This window comes from Sminthopsis crassicaudata, chromosome 4, assembly GCF_048593235.1.
Source record: "Sminthopsis crassicaudata isolate SCR6 chromosome 4, ASM4859323v1, whole genome shotgun sequence".
Taxonomy (NCBI): domain Eukaryota; kingdom Metazoa; phylum Chordata; class Mammalia; order Dasyuromorphia; family Dasyuridae; genus Sminthopsis; species Sminthopsis crassicaudata.
In genome coordinates, this window is record NC_133620.1 from 103,087,910 (window position 1) to 103,112,757 (window position 24,848).

At 42.1% G+C, this 24,848-nt stretch overlaps 1 protein-coding gene across 5 annotated transcripts in view; it reads left to right on the forward strand.

Moving 5' to 3' along the window:
- Positions 1-24,848, forward strand: part of SRGAP2 (SLIT-ROBO Rho GTPase activating protein 2) — a 252,665-nt gene that overhangs the window by 89,591 nt on the left and 138,226 nt on the right. For all 5 annotated transcript variants that reach the window (XM_074308983.1, XM_074308987.1, XM_074308985.1 and 2 more), the window contains exon 3: positions 7,678-7,870. In XM_074308983.1, the coding sequence (XP_074165084.1) occupies positions 7,678-7,870 (193 nt within the window). The remainder of the gene's footprint in view (positions 1-7,677; positions 7,871-24,848) is intronic.

The window sequence follows — 24,848 nt, forward strand, 5'->3', positions numbered from 1 at the left end:
TTGGAGCCCCTCACAAGTGCTGGCACTCTAATTGTTGAATGATTGATTAAAGGCCTTTATTTTCTCTAAGCTTCAGTTTCCTTATCTTTAAAATGGGGATAATCATGCTTTGCCTTCCAGTCCACATCACAGTTTTGATCTGAGAATCAAATGAAATCATGTCAGATTTCAGACTTGAATGTGCAGTATCAATGCCCAGTGCTATTACTGTCATGTTCTCAGATTATTTTCTGAATTATTCTGACATTATGGGAGGGAATTGTCGAGTATCCTCCAAGGCATGCCTTATAAAAAACTGAACAACATAGCATGTGCTCTATGAATATTTGCAGATTAGAAATACCATTGAAGTGGTTCTCTAAAGACCTGGGTTCAAATTCCTGACCTGATACTCCCTATATCAAAGCTTCTGAAACTGTGGGTCATAACCCATATAGGGTTGTATAAGCAAAAGTGGGGCATAAAAAACTTGGCAGCAGTAAAATATACCAAATATTCTGCCAAGATTAATCTTTATATAAAATTAACAAATATATCCATCTCATTAGTATGCCAATTTGCTTTTAGTTTTATAATTAATGATAAAATTATGTATGCTAAATAATTGTTTTAAAATACATTTCTTTATGATTTATTATCAGTAATGTTTGTTTTGCATGACATGGGAGACATTGGCACAGTACTGCCCAGCATGGTAAGCCCTCATCAGAGAAGGTTCTGTGCTTTATGAGCGAAGAGGAATTGAAGTGCCCCAAAATTAGTGAGGCTACTCCAAATATTCCTAGGGACTATTTGTGTCTGACCTGTGGCGGGACATTCTGAGCCGGCTTGGTTGGTCTGATCAGCCACAGTCGGAACTCTAACATAGTGATGTCGATTTGGCTCTCTTTGAGTACATAGGACAATAACATACTTATAGGCCCCGGGTCATATAAAAATTTCTCAGGTGAAAAAGGGTCCCTAATGGGAAAGTTTAGGAAGCTCTTCCTTCTATAATCATGGCTTATTTATTTTCTTTCTCTGGTCCCATTTATTATTCTTTAAAATGAAGGAATTTAGCTGGATGAGCACTATTCTGTAAACAAAGGGAAAGGACCCTATGTGTTGATTTGGGTTTTTTGTTTGTTTGTTTGTTTTGGTAGGAAAGAATTGTTAATAATAATAATATAGATAATAAGATTTAGAGTTAGAAGGACAATAGTGATAAGCTAGTCCACCTCCCTCCTTTTTCCGTTGAGGAAATTGAGGTACAAGAATGACTTGCCCCAAGGTCACGTAAATAATAACTAACAGTAGGTATTGCAGCCCAGGCCCAACACCAGGTCCAACAAGATGACAAGCCTGAGGCCCTAAGTTCCTTAGAGAGGGAAACCTGCCGGGTAAAGGAATTAGGCCAGACTTGGCAGCTCATTCTGACCTTCTCCTTCCCTAGAACTATTTTGTAGAGGAAAGATTAAAGTACAGATAAGAGCTCTTAGTAAAAGATATGAAAATTGAGTTTTCTGAAGACCTCAATTGTGCTCTGATTTGACAGCTACCAGAAAGGTAATGGGATTTAATTTTACTTATATTACTGTGACAGCAGGTGTTTTTCGAAAAGAATTGAACCAGCCAAAGCTGGATTTGTGAGAAAAATCTATTGGATTGTTATCATTAGGAGAGATATTAGAGGGAGATCTCTTTTATTTATACCATTTATTAACATTGACTGAAAGACAAGGTGATTTGCTACATACAAAATATATGAGGTACACAGCCCAGCCCCTGGCTTCTGGGGAAAGGAGGTGGGGAGAGAGAGGCTGAGTCAGAGACAGAGAGAGAGAGAGAAAAGTGGTTTGTCTGAGCTTAGATAGTACTAACATTTAAAGAAGAAGCAAAGAAGAAATAGAAAGTTATTTGTCTCCTTTCCCCCTTTCTGGGTCTGTGATTTGGCAAAGTGTTCTCAGAAAGGTATGTATTGGGTGTCTACCTGTAATCATGAAGATTTCAAAGAAGGAAGAGGGCTCTGCTGGAGCCCACATAAGATTTCTCCCTTTGGCTTGTTCAGAAAGGAGAGAATTTTTACATTGCCTCTTATCCTCTTAGCTTTAGGTCATTGTCTAGCCTAAGCTGGCCCACTAAGACTTTGGACTTTATTTCTGCTGAATAGTTAATGTCCTGAAAAAATTGTGTTTCCCTTTCTATCCTCTCCTGCCTCTTCCCCAAAAAGCATGGCAGTAGCTGGGTGTGGTTAGTAACTCAGTCTTGGCCAAACCTAAAATTACACTTCTCCAGAATGCTGTGCTGGCTCTATCTGGGGATCACGCATCAGAACAGAGGATGCCTAATGGACACTGCTTTGCCATATTTTGATATGTAAGTCCCCCCAAAATGATAAAATGGTAATCAGCCAGTAGGACTTAATGTCAGAGCCAACCTGGGGCCTGGCCCCCAGTTTGTCTTAAGCAGCGGACTGAAATGCATTTGGAAAGTGAGACACCCTCCCCACAAAGAAAGAATTGGAAATGAAAGGTTTCTTCATTTTTGGTCTCCCTTTTCTTACCTTTGGGGTAATTCCCTCTTAACTAACAAGAACAAATCTAGTTTCACTCTTGACCTAAATATCTATATGAAACACTAACCACATCTTATCCACAAGTATCTTCCTCCTCCTTTCAGAAACTATTGCCCTGTTTTCTGTTTCACAGAGTGGTTTCTATAAAAGGATGCCATATTCCAGGAAAAGTCTTTAAAAAAATAGAAAGGAGAGGCAGAAGACATTACATTTGTTTTAGGTCTGCTGCTGAATTCCCTTTTCTCCTGCCATGCCTTCTTTGGGCCTGCCTGGGTCTGTAAGCTGGAGTTTAGTTATACACTCGTAGGCTGGAGCTTATTCTCATGACTGAGCTAACTTAAAGAATGATTGAAATAAACATCACAGAGCTCGGCCTGTCCTCTTAAGCGTTGTTTTAGGTATAATGCTCTAGGCTGGATTGCACAGGACTCTTAGTCAGGGAGAAATCCTTGTCTATGATTCCAGTGGTCCTTCAACTTTGGGCTTGGTTCAGAAGGGAATATGGGCCTTCTCTAAGATATAGCTGCTTCAAGAAACTGATGGGAATTTCTAGTGGCCTGATTGACTTCTCCAAATAGAATAAGAAGGGCATTCTAGAATCCAAAAGGATCTCATGGCTCCCTGGATTCTACCTCCGCCAGTGAGAGAAATCTTGCATGAGTTGAACTACTGTACCATTGAGGCAAGGGAAAGGAGAGGAGGGGAGTTAGAGGGACTCCCTCTAAACTTAGACAGGCCCTTCTTTTCTTCTCTGCTCTCCCATGGCCACCCTGTCATCCCTCCCTTCCCCTGAGTAGCTGCCTCCTGCTTGGGCACGAGGCCTGGGCGTGCTGGCATTCAGAGGCCTATTGTGTGCAGAGGCAGAGAGCTGGCATGTCTGCCATGCAGCACCCTCCCGCCCCAACCCCCCTTATTGTTTTTCTTTGCAGCAGTGATGAAAATCCTGAGGCAGCACATTCTGCCTTGGACAGAGCTCGGACTACTCTCTGCCTTGATACAACCAAGTGGAACCCGGAGGTCTAGAGTTTGGCTTGTGTAGTGAACATATTTGTGGTCTGAGGGAGACAGGGGAGGTTTACTGCCACTGACCTTTGGGGGGGGTGGGGACGGGACATCTCCCAGGGACAGGTGGAGTGCATCCTTGAATCTTTTAGTTTATTGAATTTTTCTTGGCAGGGTGGTAGAATTCTTGAAGTTTGTTCCCTTATTTTGCCTGCTTTTAACCCAGTGCTAAATGACCTAGGACTGTCTTTCACATGATTTAATTAAAAAAATGTTTTACTTCCTCTAAACCCACCCTTCAGAATAGCTCTAGAAAGTGGGCACAGACAACAAGTACAGACAGGAGACTTCCAGAGTGAATCAGTAGACTAGTAGAAACAAAGCCATAATTAGCCCCCAACCGGCGTAATCATTCGAGTGGTGAATGCCGCAGTTTTTGAGATGTTACTCTCTAATTATCATTGTTTACCCCAGGAAAGCATCTACGACATGGTCTCATTTCCTTTGTTTCCTTATTCTGGATATAGTATCCAAAAGCACTAGCCAAGTCTTCCTCTAGGAACGGTCCCTTGGCTGATTAAAACTTTGACCCGGTCTACTTTGAACTAGTGATAGAGTGGGGAGAAATCAGGGGCCTTGCCTTCCCCAGCCCTATAGCCACAGTTTCAGGATGGTAAAAACTGGCCTGAGCTGGTCTTCTTCCCTGCTGTACTAGCTGTTTAGGGAGGGAGGTTGATGGAAATAGCAGCTGGAATATTACTGATTACTGTCCCCATCTTCCTTCCCTCCTCCCCTCCCTATCTTCTTTTCATTTCAAACTCATGAAAAGGCTGGTCTGAGGGCACCAGAAGATTTCCCAGGGCACCCATGGACACCCTCTCCAGGCATTTATTCCTAAACTAAGTAGTGGGGAAGGCAGGAGCAATGTCTTGGCACCCTCTAAAACTAAACTCTCTGGTGGCCCGGCATTATGGGAATTAGCTCAGCTGGGATTGTTTTCCCCCTTGCCTAGCTTGTTCCTCTCACCTCCCCTGCCAGCTTGATCCCCAGGGAGCCAGAGTTCTCAGTCCTACACGTTATTTTAGCCCACTGCCCAGCTAACTAATCCTCTCGCTAGTCTGCTGACTAGTAAGTGACCAGGGAGCTTTTTCAGCCTAAAGGATTTCAGCTTCTTGTTTTAACTGGACACTCTTAAGTGACAGCAATGAACAATTGGGTCTGCTGGCCAAACTTTCCGCCTAGTCCACAACTGGTTCAGCTGATGGGTTATTTGCCAACATACAGGAGAAAAGCAGGCGTAACTTGGAACATTTTCATTAGGTAGGTTTAGGAATCTCTGAGCACGTGAGGGACCCTTCCATGACCCCTGGCTGGCTTTCCTTCATAGTGTACATGCACACGTGCCCATCCAAACAAGGCTAGTGGTAAGTGGAAGGAAGGAGCCAGGAGTCCGATCTTGCCCAACGCTGTAGCTACAGAGTGGTCAAAGCTGGCCTGAGAAGGATCATCCATCCTACTGTACCATGGGAGGGGCCTGGCACGGCGGGCAAAGGAAAACAGCTGAAATATTGCTGCCTCTTTCCCCCCTTACCTCCTTGTACTTCGGACCCCTGGAAAAGCCACTCTGAGGATGCAGGACACCTCTTGCTAGGCCCTGAGGCATCCTCTCTGGGCTGCTCCTCCTAGGGTAAGACTAGCACTGAGGGAGTATGCCCTTTTAATGACAAGGAAAGCAGTTGGGCAGGGAAGGCACTCTGAGGAGTACCTTGGGGTCCAGTTTCAGTTCAGACAGGGTCATTTGGGGCCCAACTGGCACTGACAGCTCCAAGGGGAGAGAGCAAGGGAGGAAATGGCTAGGTAGCTACAAGAAGCCCCAATGAGTCAGATCTGGGCCGGGCCCGAGCAGTGTCAGATGGGTGCTCTTCGCCTGCAACTTGTAGTCAGTGTATGGCTGATCCTGGGCTGCCTCCCGTTTCCCCGCTGGCCCCACGACAGCGTGCGGCCCCAGTGCTTGTCCTCGAATGACTTATCAGTGCAGAGGCAATATGGTCCCAGAGTTGTGCCTGGAAATAAACTTGGAGAGTGGGTCGGGAAAGGACGAGGGTGGACCCTGATTGGTGGATTTCCTTGGGAATGGGTAACTCCTCCCCTCTCTAATAGGTCCCAAGGGAGCCCTGCTAAAAGATAAAGGGAATGGCTGGCCAGGGAAAGGTGGAGAAGATAAGGTCTGCAGTCTCTGGGGGGGGGGGGGGGGGGGGTATCGGATGCTGCATAGCACACTCCTGCAGTCCTTGTAAGCGGGAAGCAGGCAGGCGGCTTTGGCAGTGCCCGCCTTCCCAGAGCTGCCAGATCTGCCTGCCACACGTTGATGTGATTGACTTCTCTGGCAGGGAGGGGTTTGCAGGCCTGTGCAGGCAGCAGGTTGGGAGGGTGGGCAGATTGGGTGGCATCTGGAGCCACTAGCACTTCAGGTCAGGAGGGAGGGCTTGCCAGTTCTGTCTAAAGGTTGTCAGAGAGGTTGTGCCAGCTGTGCCCGGGCAGTCTGTCTCGGTCTGTCTGACATGATGGAAGAGAGGAGGTGTCGGTGGGAAGGATGCAGTAGGGATTTTGCCACTGCACAAACAATGGGCCTTTTGGACTTTGTGACTTGATATTTCTTCATAGACCCTAGAAGTAGCGTATGAATTTGGATCATAGGTAAAGCAGTGGGACAGCGTGCTTGATTCTAAGAATCCTATTTTTAGTGTCTGAGAAACCTTCAATCTATCCAAACCCCTTTTTGAGTGTCTTGGAAGCCAACCTTAGGGAAATTACATGACTTACCCAGAAAAACATATATTTTAATTGTCATAGGTGGAATTTGAACCCATGGCCTTTGACTCTTGTTTTATTATGTGTTTGTTTATTTTTTATTATGCATCCTTCCGCTAAATTTCACTCGTTCTTAGTTTGCATCTTGGGCAAATCTCCTTTCTCTAAACCAAACAGCCCTTTGACTAATCACTCTTGCCCCCCTAGGCCCCACTTTCCTCCCTTAGCAAAGGAAGGGGTTGGCTTAAATGGTCTTTTGTGATTTTGTGTATCTCTTTAACTCTCTCCAGCAAGTGGAGAGAAAACTATTAAGACAGTATCTACAAAGTAGATCCTTTCGGCTTTATTGAGCACATCTTTTTGTACATATAAGGTTAAATGGTGCCTTGAAAGAGGGAATGGTGTTTCTGGAGGTTTTCCATACCCTAGGATTTCTGGGTAACTAAGATGGGATGACAGAGAATTTGTCTCTTATTAACCTCCATGGGGCAGGGGTGGGGGGGAGAGAGAGATAAATGGAAAATGAGAACTCTTCCAATTCAGTAAACATTTATTAAGGATTTTCCATGGGTGTGGTTGGGATAAAAAGATAAAAATTATATCGTTTCTGTCCTCAAGGATGCTATGTTCTTCTAGGGGAGCAGAGGAAAGAAAAGACTAAATGGAGGATAACTAGGGCCTGAGCTGAACCTCAGAGACATGTGAGGAATCTGAAAGACAGAGATGAGAAGGCTATGTATTTGGGGCATGGGGCAGTGCTGGAGGTGGGAAGGTCATCTAGTTTGATTGCATGGAAGCAGGTGTTTGGAAACACCTTGAGTTTGGGGAATGGCTAGCTGTCCACTTCATCCAGAACCCAGACTGTGCAAAAAGGAGTTTTAGGAAATGAGGCTGGAAAAGTCATACTTGTACTTTTGGAAGATGTTTTTGGCAGCTATAAAAAGAATAATTTGGAAGGAGGAGACTGGAAGTGGGGAGACCAATCAGAAAGATATTATAAGTAGTCTAACAAAGGGAGTGATGGCAGTATGATTGGAAAAAAGAGGACAGAAATCGATTATGCGAAGGTACAGTCCTTTAGTCTTGGCACCACTTTTGCTCTAAGGGGGCACAGTACTAAGGAAGAAAAAAAGCCAAGGTAACATCAAGATTTTGAGTCTGGGTTTCTTGAAGATGGTGGCGGCATTAATGAAAAAGCAAGTTTGAAAGAAGGACGGGTTAAGTAGAGGTATGGATGAGATGTTCAGTTTTGTTGTATTGGGTTATTTGGGGTTCTTAACCTAAATCTTGTTCACCTGTTTCTATTGCAGAGATCCGTGCCCAGCTCACGGAACAGATGAAATGCTTAGACCAACAATGTGAGCTACGAGTACAGCTGTTGCAGGATCTTCAGGACTTCTTCCGAAAGAAGGCTGAAATTGAGATGGACTACTCCCGAAACTTAGAGAAGCTGGCAGAGCGCTTCCTGGCCAAGACGCGGAGCACCAAGGACCAGCAGTTCAAGTAAAGTGTTTCATAGTTTTTCATTGTGGAATCCTTTGGAGAGGCTGGGTTTGTTAATCCATGGTTATTTCAGCTTAGAAAAGTAATCAGGTAATTTTTACAGGGCTGTTACATATTCAGCCTGCTATTTCAATTAAATCAGAATAAATTATGAGATATAAGGATGATGCAGTGTCCAGCAGTTTATTCTTGGTATAGCTTACCTACCATGCTTTTCATCTTCATTATTTTTTTGCAAATTATAATACAGAGGAGACAAAGACCACTTTATCTCTTGAATATACTGAATAATGACTCCATGAATCATGTTGTCTGAACCAATATGATAGCCCTAATAAGGTTACTCTGAGAGTTCCTCTTCACTATAATTTATCTTGGATTTGTTTTTGGTTTTAACAGATTTGATATATATAAAACTTGTCATAAGAATCAACTTGGGGGGGCAGCTAGGTGGCGCAGTGGATAGAGCACCAGCCCTGAATTCAGGAGGACCCGAGTTCAAATCTGGTCTCAGACACTTAACACTTCCTAGCTGTGTGACCCTGGGCAAGTCACTTAACCCCAATTGCCTCAGCAAAAAAAAAAAAAAAAAAAAAAAAAAAGAATCAACTTGGGAATTATTATCTCTTGAAAATTTTGGTAAATATGGAGATGGTTCTCAAGAAGTATAGATTTACTTAAATGATCTTTCTTTTATTTGAGTAGTCGACTCTCCTAAAAAAACATAGAATATTTTAGAGTTGGAAAAACACTTAAGAGCTCTTAAAGTTTAGCTGTATTACTTTATAAATAGGTAAACAGTCACATTTAGAGCTGAAAGAGACCATGAGGATCATGTAGTTTAAGGCTCTGATTTTATTAGAGAAACTCAGACACAAAGAATGACCCTGCTCACCTAAGATCCCATAACTATTTAGTGATAGTGCTGGGACTGGTGAGAGTATACTGGATTTGGAAGCAGAAAGATTTGGGTTCATTATGAAATCTGATACTGGCTCTGCAACTCTAGGCAGAATTCTCTGATCTTAGCCCTGTGCTTGTCACATAGGAATTGTTTATTAAGTGTTTGTGCTTCTTAATTCCTCTATAAAATGAAAGAATACTCTTTACTACTTTGCCTGCTTAACAAAGGAGATGGTGGTCCCAATAGTTAACATACCATTGCTACTTCTCCTGTTTGCTCATCTTTGAGGGGTTACCTTGAATGAACTCCCCAGCCTGAAATCTCAGCAATTAGAATGTGTTCTTCAAAGAGGCAATGGATAAGGCATGCTATTCAACTCCCATTTTTATCAACCAATAAGTATGTCCTAAAAGTTTTAGTGCAGCTTAAAGCTTTAATAGTTTAAAAAACCTTAGGGCAGTTTTAACCTTTGGTAGCTTAAAACTGGTAAAACCAAGCAGTTGGTTATATGAGACTGGAATTCAAGAAGGAAATTAGTACTGGATTTCAAAGTCATCTGTCATGCCATGGAATGATAATCCCCCCCATGGGAATGGTTACTGGGGGAGAGAATATATAGAGAAAAGAGGGACAGGGACAAAGACTTGAGGGAGGAAGTACATACTCTTAAAAGGAAGAAGATGGATGATAGTCTAGTAAAAGAGATAATAAGGAGGGATCAGGAAGGTTGGAGGAGAATTAGGAGAAAATTGTGCCATAGAGGTCAAGCAGAAAAGGGCCATGTGGGAAGAAGGAGGTGATTGATAATGTCAAAAGCAAGAGAGGGATAACGACCAAAAAGAAGCCATCAGATTTAACTATTAGGAAATCATTGGGAACTTTAAGAGCATAATTTTAGTCAAGTAGTTGAGTCAAAAGTCATATTGTAAGGAGTTGAATTGAGTGGAAGGTGAGAAAAGGTCCTTTTCAGTTCTAAATTAATTTTCCTAAAGTGGCTATTTGGTTAGGTACCTCCTCATGTGGAAGGGGGTTAGTTACCAGGGCTGGGGTTTCTGCACCATGTTGTGATGGTGGGCAGGGGCAAGGGATACAAAAGTAGAGAATAATGTATTGTCAGACTGTTCTTCTACTGTTGTTTCAAGATTGTGAAAGAAGTTGAGCCAGAAAATGGGGAGATGATAATGATGATGACTATAATGATAAAGATGTTAACAGTTGACATTTATGTATGTATGGCTTTAAATTTGACAACACACATAGTCATGAACTCATTTGATCTTGTTAACAACCTTGTGAAGGAGATTATTTTATTACCCTCATTTAACAGATAAGAAAACTGAGATCCAGAGAGTTTAATTAAATTACAGAGAAGGTAGAATGTAGGGATTGGAGTCAGGAAGACTGGGTTGGAATCTTACCTTAGACATAATTAGTATCTCTATGACCCTGGGCAATTCTCTTGAACTGACCCTGCCAGGGGATAATGAGGTAGGCCCAGAATTGACTAGGAGAGAGAACTGGATTGGGAAATGTAAAACGAAGGCCTATCCTCATGAACCCCAACATATTTCTGGTGTTTTTGTATGGGTCTGAGTCATGGAACACCACTGTCTCTGAAGAATTGAAATTGAAGATCACCCAAAGAGCAGCAGAGAGGTACAGAGGGAATAAGCAAGACATAACATATCACACAGAAAGCATTAGGAATTAGAAGTAGTGTTGAGGATGCCCTCAGAGAGATAGGTGAGCTAAAAAGAAGAGGGCTTGGTTTTGGTGGGGATCCCTAATGGGGAGCCCCACATGCTTCATTGTTATCCTTACAGCCTAGAGAGAAAAGATAGAAGTCCCCCTGCTCCCTCCAGCACATGAGGTGTTCTTCCATGAGTAAACTTCAGGGAGGACTTGGAGAAGAGTTCCACAAAATGAGCAGACACGGGACGGGCTGCAATCTGTATCATATAAGGAAATATTGACTCTAACAAGACCACAGACCTGTTGTAGAATAATGGTGTTCCTGAGGACCTCTGGAAAGGGAGGGTAGGAAATTCCTTGTCATTTTTGTCGGTCTTTTGTATTTCTTTGTCTGTAAATATACAGCATCCCCCCCAAAGAATGGATGCTCCTTGGGCAGGGCAGTCTTCCTCACTTTATGTGTGTTTTCCAGAGTGCAGTACGATGTTGGACACATAGCAGGCACTTAATAAATACTTGTTGATTAATTGATTAATGCCCTGGAACTGGTAGGAATGAGATGGCGCTAAGTGCAATTTTCAGGAGGCTTGATTCCTTCTCACCCTAAGTTCTTGGCAATTTAATGCATCCATATAGATGAGGACTTACAGAGAAGAGCTGGGGTTTGTGGGCAGGGACTAAGTTCCTTTCCAGTTGGTCCAGGTCTGAGGTATGGAGGAAAGCATCAGCTATCGGGGAGCGGGGAGAAGAGAGGCATCATGTCCCAGAGCAAAGGCAAAGCTCTCCAGTCCCTCTCTTTCTAGTGTGTCCCCAGGGCCCTGTTATTCTAAAACCTTGTCAGTGTTGACATTCCTTCAGATGAAACTGACTGTAACACATTCCTGTTTGCCTACCTTGTAGAAGTCTGGTCCGTGTCTTCCCCAGAGTTCTCCCAGAAGCTCCCGGTGGGTGCCCACTGCCCCCTTGCAGAGCTGCAGCTGCTGCTGACCCAGCAAGGACATGAAGCTGCCCTCTGCGCTGTCAGGAGAGCAGCCCCTCGAGGGCAGATGGAGATGTTTGCCCTTGGGATAGAGCAGCTGCCTACCAGGGCCAGTTGGTCCATAGGGATCTGGCCCCAGCCTCTGCGAAATCTGTTTCTCACCCTGGCTGGATTTCAGCCACACATACTGGTTAGGCTGGGGGCTTCATTAAAGTTCTTTCTTAAGTGGCTGCATTGGAAGGCATATGCTGCTGAACAGCCTTTCCCCTCTTATCTTGGAAACCTTCTTTCTCTGGAAGCTATTCTTCCATCACCTTGGGGCTCCCCTCCCTACTCTGCTTGGCTCCAACCCTCCTTTTGTCCTCTGCCATAGTAAGCTCACTTCTGACTTCTCCTTAAAATGCCCATAGCACGATGGCACTATCCCTATCTTCTCCTGCCCTCTTGTACTTCCCTGAAATCCGTTATTTATGAGATGTTTCCAGCTTTGTTGTAGATGGATCTTATTCTTCACCCAGAGTAAAGCTATAGATGGTTGCTTCCCCAGCCCCTTGGCCCAGGGCACAACAAGCTTTAGTTGTCTATCCATCCTGACTGGAGAGATGCTAGGCTTCTGTCTTCCCAGATTAATTTTTAAAAAAGAAACAGCCTATTAAATGGTGGTAGAAAACCCTCACTGGGAAGATGTGATTGCATTTACATTGGGCATCTGGAGGAGCAGAAACATCTTCCTCTTTCATTCTAAGGCTTTGATTGTCTCTTTAAAGTAGGAGCTGTGTTAATATTGCCCAGCAGGGTTTTAATTGATGCTGTACTGTATTTTTTCTGCTGTAAATTACCTTTTGGTGGTCTCTTGCTTGATTTTGATCCCCTACTTTGAACGGTTCATCACCCTCCTCCCTGATTTTTTAAAGGTATATTCCTATCTTGTCCCTTCTGTGTCTCATTAGTCATTTGTGCTGTTTTCTAACTCCCTCTGTCATTGTCATCATTAATTAGCACCCCTGGTACAAGGTATCATCTTCATCCTCGAGGAAAATACAAATAAGAAAAATAGCAGAAATTTATAAAGCACCTTAGGGTTTGTAAAGTGCTTTACATTCATTATCTCTTTTCATGTTCATATTCCCTTACAATAGGTACTATAAGAAATTATCCCCTTCTTACAGTTGTTATTTGTTCACAGAATTAGTAAGTTGTTTTTTTTTTATTGTTCAGTGGTTTTTTTGGCAGAGATACTGGAGGGGTTTGCCATTTCCTTTTTCAGCTCATTTAAAGATGAGGAAACTGAGGCAAACAGGGTGAAGTGACTTGCCCAGAATCATACATGTCTGAGGCCCGATTTGAACTCAGAAAGATGAGTCTTCCTGACCAGGCCCAGCTCTCTATGCATTATACCACCAGCTACCTTTTATATAGAGGCAGTACTCAAACCCAGTTCTCTCTAGCTCACACTGCTCCTGATTCCCCAGGAGTTTATAATCCAGTGGAGAAGTGAGGTGTATACACAAAAATAACCACAGTACAAGGTAGGGTGTAATCAGTTGTGGAATAGCAAAGAAGCACTCTAGGATTTCAGAGGACAGAGCAGTTAACGTCAATCTGGACTGGTCAGAAAGTACTTGGTGGAAGAGGTCGGATTTGGGCTGGGCCTTGAGGATGGGCAGGGTTGGGGAGAGAGACTGGGGGGAGCTGGGACATTCTTGGTGTGCCCGGGGCCAGTGACCATTCTGTAATCTGCCTCTCCTTCTCAGCTGAGCTCCTTGAGATCTTGTACACTTGGTGCCTGCATTTTCTTGTTGTCTCTGACCCTCATCTAAACCCTCTGCTCTTTGACTTCTGACCTCCTCACTCAACTGGAACTGTTCTCCTGGATGCAGATCGCATGGCCTCTTCTCCGTCCCCATCCTTCCTAAGCTCTCCACAGCTGTGGATATCCAAGGTCCCTCGCCTCTCTTTAGGTTCTCATGGCCAGTTCCCCTCCTACCTATTAGACTGTTTCTCCTCAAGACTTCTTTTTGCCTGACCTTAATCCTTGCCCTTTTCTCTAATTAGGTGTCCTCCAAAGCTTTGGCCTGGGCCCTCTTCTCTGGATTTGGGCTAAATTATATGGCTTTATATTTGTGGTCCTTTGAAAAGTGGGAAAACATAAAGCATGTTCTGAGTACCATTACTGAACAAATTGGTCCTGGGCATAAGCATGTTCAGATAATAGTAATAACACATTTGTATTATGTTTTAAGGTTCTTAAAAGACTCTTCACACCAGTTCTGTCAGGTAGAGACTTCCATTTTATATATGGTCCCACTGATGGGTGTGCTCTCTAGAACCAGAGAATCTCAGAGGGGAAAGAAAGCCCATTTAGTCCCAGCTACCCTTGAATTTGAATCCCTTCTACACTACTCAAGCAGTTATCCAGTCTTTGCTTAAAGACCTTCAGTGAGGGGACCCCACCATGCCTGCAGGTAGTACATTCCACTACTGGGCAGCTATAATTGTGAAATTCTTCCTCATGTCGAGCTTGAATTTGCTATTTTGGATCTTCCAACCTTTATGTACTAGTCTTAGTTCTCTCTTCTGTAAACCTTTTCTCCCATTGGATTTGTGCTTCTTTGGCTTCCTACCCACTGTACACTACCCCACAATGAATTGTAGTCCAAAGCTGGACCCACTTCTTGCCCATGTGTAGTGTTTATCTAAGATATGTGTACTAATAAACCAGCTTTATGGGCTGTTAGATGAACTGCTTATCATAGTGGATAGTAGGCGTTTTTTTTAATTCATCGTTTTTTTTTTCAGTCAGTCAGTTAACATTTATTAAGCACTTATTGTGTTCCAGCACTGGGTTAAGCACTGAAGATATAAAGAAAAATAAAAAACAGTCCCTACTCTCAAGGAGCTTGCATAGTAATGGAGGAGACTATTGTGCAAACAATTGGCAATCCCAGAAGAAAGGTACTGAGATGGCATGCTCCAAACTCTCTTAAATGATCATAAATCACATGCTAGCTTTGTACTGTTCAGGGACTTGAGATAAGTTAGGTCCTCACCATCTATAGGGTATTCCATTAGGATTTCGCACTGGATATTATTCCTATTAAGCCTCTTTGTATTAAATGTCTTGGTGAACATGACCCAATTTTGTGTACCATGTGGGATATTAATAATTAAAAAATCACCAATCAAAATTCTTTCATTGCATTTTTAAGGAATCTTTTGTGATTTTAACATATGCACATGAGACATATGCTATGAGGAGGGCCTTATGAGGAAGCACTTTGTTTTACTGAATCAAAAGCTTTTTATATAGTCAACAAATAATAGACACAGTGAGGTCTTATTTTTCTCTGTACCTTTCAGCCAGTTATTGTGACTGCACAGATATAGTCTGCTAAATAAATTATTTGAGAAAGTCTATCTGTTCCTTTCTTATCAAGCCTGCTCTTGATAACGTTTTTAGGTTATTTTCACAGAGATTTTGTAGAGATGGTAAAATATGTATATAGGCTAGTAATTATTGGTATTTTTTGATCACCTTTTTCAGGAACAATAGTATCCATGGTTTTTCCTAAGCATTTGTTATATACTCCTCTTTCAAGCCTTAAGAATCAATCCTTTTACTTAATCAAAGTGTGCCCAAATTGGGTCTCCTAGAGTTTATATATTTGGTCAGACACAACTCCTCATCCTATCTTTGTTTTCTTTTTGTCGTTTCTGTTCCCTCACATGACATCCTAAGGACTCTGATGTTAGAATCCAAATGTTATGCATTTGGTGTCTCCAATGTTATACATGGAGAAAGCAGTTTATTATAGAAGCTTTGACAGGTCTTTTCCATTTTTTAATCTTTTTCTTGTCCTCCTTCTAGTTTTGACCCTAAGTGCTCTTAGAATGGCGTCTTTCACAACAATTTATTTAATTTTTTTCCCATAATTTCTCACTGTTTTATTGCTCACAATTTTCTATCTTTTTTCTTCATAAGATTTTTATAAATAAATTCGTATTTTAATCTGATTTTGTCTTTTGGTACAATTTCTCTCTGTGATATATGTAGCATAAATATTGATTCCCAATAGAAGTTTGGACTTTTAGACTATAAGCTATGTGTTTCTGTTAGAGAAGGTAATTGAAAGTATTTTAAGCAGGGGAATGATATGTCAAAGAATGTTTTAGGTAGACTTATCTCATGTAGAGGGGGAGAAGATGATTTGGAAGTAAAGGGCAAGGATTAAGGTCAGGCAAAATATAGCCAAAATAATCATATAATATAAATAGAGGTGAGGAGACCAATCACTGAAGAAGCTATGTCAAAATGCCAGGTGTGAAGACCCTAGATTAGGATGGTGACAATGGGAGTGAAGAAGAAGGAACAAACAAGAAGATTCTGTAGAATCTAATAATGACTTACTATGTTCAGCAACAAGGATTTTTAAGCAACTACTATGTGTAAAGCTTTGTGTGGGACACTGATAATAGAAAGACAAAGTGGAAAATACAGGATTTGGAAATGAGGGAGAGGGTAGAAAATGATTCCAAACTTCCAAGTTTGGGTGACTTGAAGAATATAGGTAACTTAGAGGGAGTAGCAGGTTTGGGAGTAGAGGGAGGGAGGTGAGTTCAATTTTAGAAATATTAAATTTGAGGCAGCAGCAGCAGGATTTCTAAATGGAAACTTCCCCAATAGATGTGAATTCACAGCAGGAACAGAGTAAGTGGGGAGGCAAAAAGGAAGGGGAGGGCATAAGAGGAAGATGTAGGAGAGAGGAGAGAGAAAGCATGAGAGAGAAAACAAAAGAAGGAACAAGAGAGTAGAGAGAGAGGTTGAGAGAGAGCACAGGAGGCAAGATGCTTTTGTGTCATCTATGGCATTTGACCTATTGGGAGGGAGAGAGGCCTTAAAAAAAACCAGAATGGTGGGGTTAGTGTGCTATTTTCATTAAAATTCCAATTAGTGGTGGTGTAGAAAGGCTTTCCTGGAGTGTCAGCTCATTTGGGAGTACTGGGGCAGAAACGATGGGGAAGCTCAAGAATCTGGTGTGCCTTTTGACTTTCCCTCCTCCCCTTTATTGGGAGGATGTGTGCACTATTGAAAAAGGAATTCTTAAAAATTCTGGACTCTTGGTCCTGTTTGCTGCAAAAAATGGGCACATTCTGTACAGTCACTATGTTCCACCACTGATGGGCTTCCTCCTCAGAAGCCGAGCTTGGAGATACTCATTAACCACACCAGACGGCTTATGACTGAAAGGCAAAAACCTATTGGCCGGGGGGAGTGCACTACAGCTGTGATTGCAAAATAGGAAAGGGGTGGAGGGCCAAAAATTCCCCTCCAGTGTGGGGTGATACTAGAGAGGGAAGTAGGCAGCCCCACGTGGCTTCCGGGAGAACCCTGGATTTCTTGGGACTAGTGTGTCAGTCATCCGTTTTGGACACGTTTCTGGAATGATTCGTTTCCTTGGGCAAGGTTCCTCCAGATGTAGCATCTGGCATTGAGCAAGCTCTGCCCCTCCTCCCCCGTTCTAAGATGCCTCCCCTCAGGCACAAAGGAAAGGTCCCACAGCAGGATCGAAGAGGGGGGCTCTGTCCCATGGATGAGAGCTGGGCCCCTGCTAGAACTGGGAGCCTGGAGGAATCAGGCAGATGGTCCTGTGGGACCCAAGAATTCCTTTAGTAGCCAGTGGAAGTGTTACAACTCTAACTGGAACCACTCTGTGTCACTGCCATTTTCTTCTTCAGAGGGAGTTGGCTGTGAGTGCTGGTCCCTTTTGCACCCCAGAGACTGATTTGGGCCATTGTAACCCCCTCTGCTGGCCTTTGTAATGTTGCTCCATTGCACAGGACATGGTGAGAGCCATGGGACGCCTCCTGGAATTGTATGGGCACTGCCCTATAAATACCTAGTAATTTTAGATTTCCTCCCATCCCTGAATAGTCATGCTATGAAATGTCATGTAGCTCAATGTAGGCTTCCAGGTCACTTTGGAATTTTATACTACTAGCACTTAAAGATAGGAAATTTGGCAGATAATTACCCTCTTCTTTCCTTTGTGCTCATATAGCCAGTAGTTACTTCTAATTACCAAGTTATTATGCTCCTATAAAAGTATGAGGTAGAGGCTAACAGGTCCCAAATGCACCCTAGGAGAATGAAAGAATATCAGTCCCATACAACCTTTTCTCAGCAGATGGATCCTTTATAGAAAGCTGGAGGTGAAGGCAAGACATGTATGTCTCTGCAGAGTATGTGTTTGCTTTTTTTTGGTTTTGTTTTGTCTTCCAATAGCACTGTTCTTACCCACCCTACCCCCCAAACCTATCTAGATGTTGTCTTTTGGCCTATGGGATGATGATGGGTGAGTTAGAAACATAGTCATTTTCAAGAAAAATGAGGATGAGGTTAGATATCTGGTGGAATCCCTTGCCCCAGAGTGTTAGTCTTTCAGCTTGCCAAGTAACAGAAACAAAGCTTCCAAGGCCTTGGTGGGCAGAATGCCAGGGAAAAGGTTTGCCAGAAGGGGTTTCAATATATGTCTTCACAATTCTTGTTAACTTAAATTACTCCATGGGTCTTCAGGAAGAAATGGGGTATGGGAGCAAATAAACCTAGATTGAAAGCAAGTAGTTTATGGGATCTTCAATTCCCAATAATTTGCAACCATTTTAATGAATTAATAAGCTCAACCTTATTCTTTAAAAGCAAGAGCTACGTTGTCATGATTAGTAGCTTGGTATTTAGTTGTATTGAGTTCAGAAAGTAGAGAAGAACTTGATCTTATTAAAGATATTAAAATTAAAAGGGGGATTTAAAGCTATTAATGTAACAAAGACACAGTAATTTTTTTAAAAATATGAATGGTATGCATGGAAAATCCCAAAGGAGGAGGACATTTGGGGGGTTAATTGGAATCAAGATCATTTTCAATTGAAGATTTAAAGAGGAGATAATATTTTTTTGTCAGAAATTGTCCTCAAATCAGATACAAATAAGGATTTAAGTATCTAGTTCATCCAAGTTTTCAGAGCATATGTTTAGTCAAAGACTGTAGTAAAAAAAATTTGATCTTACATTATACTGCAGGGTGATGGTGGAGGGAGAAGGGGAAGGACTTGGAACATGTGCAAGACTAAGGAATTGGTGACCATCTGAGAAGCTTTGGGAAAATGAGGGAAATAATTTTTAGACACATCCAAAAGACAATCCTTTTCTCTGGTTGTTCTCACTTTGAACTATTACCCAGTCTTTGCCTCCTGCTCCTGCTCCCCAAATTCACACCTTCTTGCTCCTCAGCAAGGATCACTTCAGAGAGCCCTTTTCTTTCATGTGCCCTGGATCGAGGACCAGTACTAAGCAAGGCCTCGACCACCCAGGCTTATTCCCAGCAGCAGGATGCGAAGCCATGTGCCGAGTGCTGCCTACGGAAGCTGGCTGGGGCATCCCAGCATCCAAGGCAGACATCTCTCCCTGGCAGCCTCTGTGTTAAAGTGGAGGTTGCTGAACAAGTCTGGCAGCTCTCAGCCTGAGCCCTTGTAAACAACAGATGTTCATAACTAAATCGGGGTGGGGGGGGCACGCAGGATGGAGCGGCGTATCTGTCGATGCTTGACATTCTTCGAATTTACGAGCAGTGTCTTGGAGAATTAGTGAAAAGGGGAAGTCCGAGTTGATCCCAATCAGACTTGTACAGGTGGAAATGAAGTCTGGAGTCCATTTCTTTAGAAGACAAAGGACAGGATATTGAATTGGAGACACACTGAACAGAGACCCAGCCAACCAGTTAAGAGGGAGCATCTCGGCTTCAAGGCGGATTTTGTGTATTAAATAGCTTTGCGCTGCCATGATTTCTTAGTTCTTAACTTAGTTCAACTTAGCTGGCTGTGGGTGGAAGGTGGTGTCCTTCTCAACTACAGACAGAAATACATACCTCTTCATATAAAGAGCCTGGTGCTGGGGTGGGGGTCTAACCTAAGGTACTTTTCCAGTGTTTGTTTTGGTGGAGAGAAAGCAGGTGGGACTGATTCCAGGGATTTGGTGCTATGTATTCTTTATTTTTTTAAACAAGCAAAACAAAATAAAACAAAAAACCAAACCAAGCAAATCACCAACAATAACAAATAAATGCCCCTGAACCTGCAACAAGAATTTAACTGCTTAGGGGGGGAAAAAAAAAGCCTACCACTTCAGAAGGCATTGTTGGAAATGAAAATTTAAGAATACAGTCGTCAGATTCTCTGTAGCCTAAATCAGAAAATTGTATCATCGTTTGGCTTGCTTTGGGGCTCCCTGCTTACATAAAAAAAGTGAGGTTGAAGTCTTCCACAAGACTCTTTGACCTCGGAGTACAAAGAGCAGAAAGGTAGAGATTGGCCATCTCATTCCATAGACAGGCAGGCAGTAAACATGTATATCAAGCACTTGCTTTATACCCTGTACCCGATAGGTAAAGATTGTTTTAAGAGATGAGTGTGTCTAGCTACCAGAATTACTGAATTGTGTATATATGTGAATAAAGCACAAATATATTAGATTCTACTAGGTCAGTCATTACCCTCACCAACAAATATTTATTGAGTGCTAAGTAATTGGGACACAGCCCTTTTCCTTAAGGGGACTTGTAACATAGTCAAAAAGTTGGGAAATATACACAAAAAGAATAATAATATGTGCTACTATATAGTGTCAGATTAATTGAGGAAGTTGCATGAATGGTTCCAAACATCCATCCCCCACCTTCTTAGAGTCAAGTGAGTAGTAAAGTCCCTTGTATTTCTTGGAGACAATAACAAGTACTTGATATGAAAGAAGTTATTACCCTGGACACTTCTCGTTTTGGCAGTGAATAGGGAGAGTCCTTAAGCAGGGGACTTCAGAAAGAATCCTAGAAATGGGGAAGATGGTTGGAGAAAGACCCAGGAAGCCCCATCCCAGGTTCCCCCGCCCCCGGCGTGCTCCATCACTTGAGTTTGAAGCCCCTCCAAGGGCTCCCACTGCACTCTGGCTGGGAGTGGGGCTGAGGCAACCGGCAGCAGGGTTGGTCTCCATCACAATCGTGCCTTGCAATGACGACGATTGTTTACCAGTGGCTGATCTAACTTGCTTCACGTGGGACCCTTGGATGAACTCGAGCTGGGCTCCCAGAGGTGGAACTCCCGGGCACACTCCTTGCTTTCTGAATTCTCGGAGCATTAGGCTGTTGTTGAACTCTTAGCTGGCTCCCTGCTCCGGCTCTCCTGCGGATTCTGTCTCCGTGGCTTTCTTCGAGCTGGCCCTTTGGCCTCTTTAATTGCCCTGCTTCAGCTCCAGCCTGGCCCTCTTCTCCTTTCTGCCAGGGGCTCTTTCCTGGTGGGATTGACCTCCTGGCTTCGTTTAACCCTCTTCTTCCAGTTCTCACACACCCAATCTCAGGCTCTACTTCCGGGGACACATCTTAACATCCACCATAATGCTGATTCCAGCTGTTCTGATGCTTGTCTCTGAACCGATGGGCCAGAGGTATCCCAAATACCTTGCCAATTTCCACCCCCTGAAAACAAATCACTGAAAAGCTTAGGAAACCAGCATTTTTAAAAAAATGTTTCTCCTCCTTTCCATCACATTCTCACTCCTTCTCTGCTTTTCTTTCTTTCTTCTGTCTTCCATGGATATTTAATCTGGCAAGGGTTGAATGCCCCAAACTTTTTCTCCCTCTCTGTGTATAGAATGAATGGCTTCATTCTTCAAGATAGGAAATTATTAACTAATCTGAGACCACTACTGATTGGTCTTCTTTTGTTTTTGTTTTTTTTTTTTTTTTTACGTTGTAAGACTACTTCAAAGAATTAGATTTGGTATTGCAAATCAATGAAAGCTGGAGATTTTGAAAACTATATGCTAGTGACTACTATGAACTGACTGATAAAAAGGATGAACCACACTACCCTTGAGGACAAGGGATCATGTTTTTTATCTTTATTCTCTCACCACACCTCTACGTGGGCCCTCACCTTCAGACACACACAGTAAAAGATAAGTAAATGGCATCAAAAGTTCATGTTTATGATGGCTCTTGAGCTAAGATTTCAAGAAAACTAGGAATTTAAAGAGGAATTCTGTAAGAATGAATTAATCTTTTGGGTATTTGTAGTCTCAGCATAGTCCTTGGCACAGAGTAGGTTTTTAATAAATGCTTGTGGATTGACTGCTAAGTAGTCCCTTCATTTCTCTTCATCTCACTCAGTTCAGAACCAGTGGAAAAGTTAAAGGATTTAATTTAGTCCCACCTTAGATTTGATCATAGGATCTTCATACTGTTTCACCATTATCTACCAAGTAATTAATGAGTGTTAATTGCCTTCAAAGTACTATACTGGAGATTATGAGCTATTTTATAATATGGGGAAAGACTCTTTAGAAACTTGTAGGAGCTAAGCTGCTTAGATAAGATCTCTCAGAGAGAGAGAGAGACAATGATAGATCTTATTCTGATAATATGTAGATTATATATATAATATAGAGCATTTGCTCTTTCCCCCAAAGTGTGCAGCTGTCCAAGACACACCCTGACAAGGCACAGAAAGAGTTAAAGTAAGCCACGAGGAGTTGCAGAAACTCAAGGGTCTTTTTACAAGCTTGATGGCCTGGGTGTGGCCTGGACCTTCCCTAGGTAGCCAGGGCCAGTCCCAAATTAGAATAGGGTGGGATTCAAAACTGTGTTTTTCCTGCTCTCTTGCCTTTCATGTGTAACCACATGCAGTGTGTCAACATGCTTCCCGGCGCCATTAGGCATAGGCAGTTTGCTCACTCTGGTTTCATGGGTTGTTGGTATTCCTGCTATGTGTTGTCTTAGAATAGCCTTCAGCTTTGTGATACAGGAGCTTGGACAGCTGAACAGTGTCCATTAACTATTTCAGCACTAAGAAGCTCTGGATGTCAAGGCTCATTTGATTTAAAAAAAAAAAAATATGAAAATGATTCTGGGCTGAGAGTCAGGAAATCTGGATTCTGGTCCTAGCAAACTACTTACATGTTCTTGGGCAAATTACTGGACCTCTTTAAGCCTCCCCCCTCCCCCCATTTGTAGAATGAAAGCTTTAGTTGGATGATTTCTAAGGTCCTTTCCAATTCAAAAATTCTAAGATTCCTTGATTGTTTCACACCCTCTGGCCTTCTTTCTCTCTGAATAAATCCATCTCTCTTTCCTGTAAATTTCCAGTCTGTGACAATAGAAGTTGCCTGATAAGATGTTATTTTCTTGGGTCTTGGAATTTGAATAGAAATAAATGTTAAATCAATAGCTCTTATCACTCTCAAAATTGCTTCTGTGTGGTGTATTGAGAAAATAGGGATTGTATTCTGTGAAAATTTTGTAATGTTGTGCATGTTATACTGATGGGTAATCACAGAATTGAAAAATGCTAGATAGATTTGGAAGAGACCAAACTCCTCCCCCATTCTAAGGCCAGAGTTATTTTCAAAGTCAATTGGTTGAGCTCAGGCTAGATCTTGTGTTTTCAGATGCCTGATCCAAAGTCCTCTCTGTTATTCACATATGGCCCAAGACTCTCATTACATGCTTCTCTTAGTATGGGTGCATGAGGACGTTTTGTAAGGTATATGACAAATTCCATTGTCTGTACAAATTACCTGAGGCTTTTTTTTTATTAATAGTTCCATACCCCAACCTACTAACTTGAAAGTTGACCAAGTCACCCCTTAGCTTATCAGCCCATTCAGCTCATACTAATGAGTTTTTGACAGTTAATAGGGCTCTTCAATGCAATGCATCCAAGTCTATGGATTATGGACAGTCATTCAATCAGTACCCACCGAAGAGTAAGAAGACAACAAGCACATGGCTAGAGCTGGTTACGCATTTTTTTTTATTAATAGTTTTTATTTACCAGATATATGCATGGGTAATTTTACAACGTTGACAATTGCCAAACCTTTTGTTCTAATTTTTCCCCTCCCCAGATGGAAGGTTGACCAATATATGTTCAATATGTTAAAGTATAAATTAAATACAATATATGTATACATGTCCAAACACTTGTTTTGCTGTACAAAAAGAATCGGACTTTGAAATAGTGTACAATTAGCCTGTGAAGGAAATAAAAAATCCAGGCAGACAAAAATAGAGGGATTGGGAATTCTATGTAGTGATTCATAGTCATCTCCCAGAGTTCTTTTGCTGGGTGTAGCTGGTTCAGTTCATTACTGCTCTATTGGAACTGATTTGGTTCATCTCATTGTTGAAGAGGGCCATGTCCATCAGAATACATCCTCATACAGTATTGTTGTTGAAGTGTATAATGATCTCCTGGTCCTGCTCATTTCACTCAGCATCAGCTCATGTAAGTCTCTCCAGGCCTTTCTGAAATCATCCTGTTGGTCATTTCTTACAGAACAATAATATTCCATAATATTCATATACAGTTTACCCAACCATTCTCCAATTGATGGGCAGCCATTCATTTTCCAGTTTCTGGCCACTACAAAAAGGGCTGCCACAAACATTTTGGCACATACAGGTCCCTTTCCCTTCTTTAAGATCTCTTTGGGATATAAGCCCAGTAGTAGCACTACTGGATCAAAGGGTATGCACAGTTTGATAACTTTTTGGGCATAATTCCAGATTGTTCTCCAGAATGGCTGGATTCTTTCACAACTCCACCAACAATCAGTGTCCCAGTTTTCCCACATCCCCTCCAACACTCATCATTATTTGTTCCTGTCATCTTAGCCAATCTGACAGGTGTGTAGTGGTATCTCAGCATTGTCTTAGTTTGCATTTCTCTTATTAATAATGACTTGGAGCATCTTTTCATATGGCAAGAAATTGTTTCAGTTTCTTCACCTGAAAATTGTCTGTTCATATCCTTTGACCATTTATCAATTGGAGAATGGCTTGATTTCTTATAAATTAGATTCAATTCTTTATATATTTTGGAAATGAGGCCTTTATCTGGTTATGCAATTTCGATGAAAGCTGCTGATATTAAGTATTCAATTGATTGTAGCTTTTTATGGTAACAACTGTTTCTAGGATTCCCATGGCTGTGACAGCCATTTTTCATTAACTGCATTTAAGAACTCATTTCTTTTTTTTTTTTAATTTTTATTTATAATTTTTTTTACATTATATCTGCATGAATAATTTTTTTATAACATTATCCCTTGTATTCATTTTTCCAAATTTTCCCCTCCCTCCCTCTACTCCCTCCCCCCGATGACAGGCAATCCCCTAGATACAATATATGTGTGTAAATCCCATTTTCTTGTTGCACGTTAAGTATTAGATTCCGAAGGTATAAGTAACCTGGTTAGACGTACAGTAGTGCTAACAATTTACATTCACTTCCCAGTGTTCCTTCTCTGGTTGTAGTTGTTTCTGTCCATCATTGATCAACTGGAAGTGAGTTGGCTC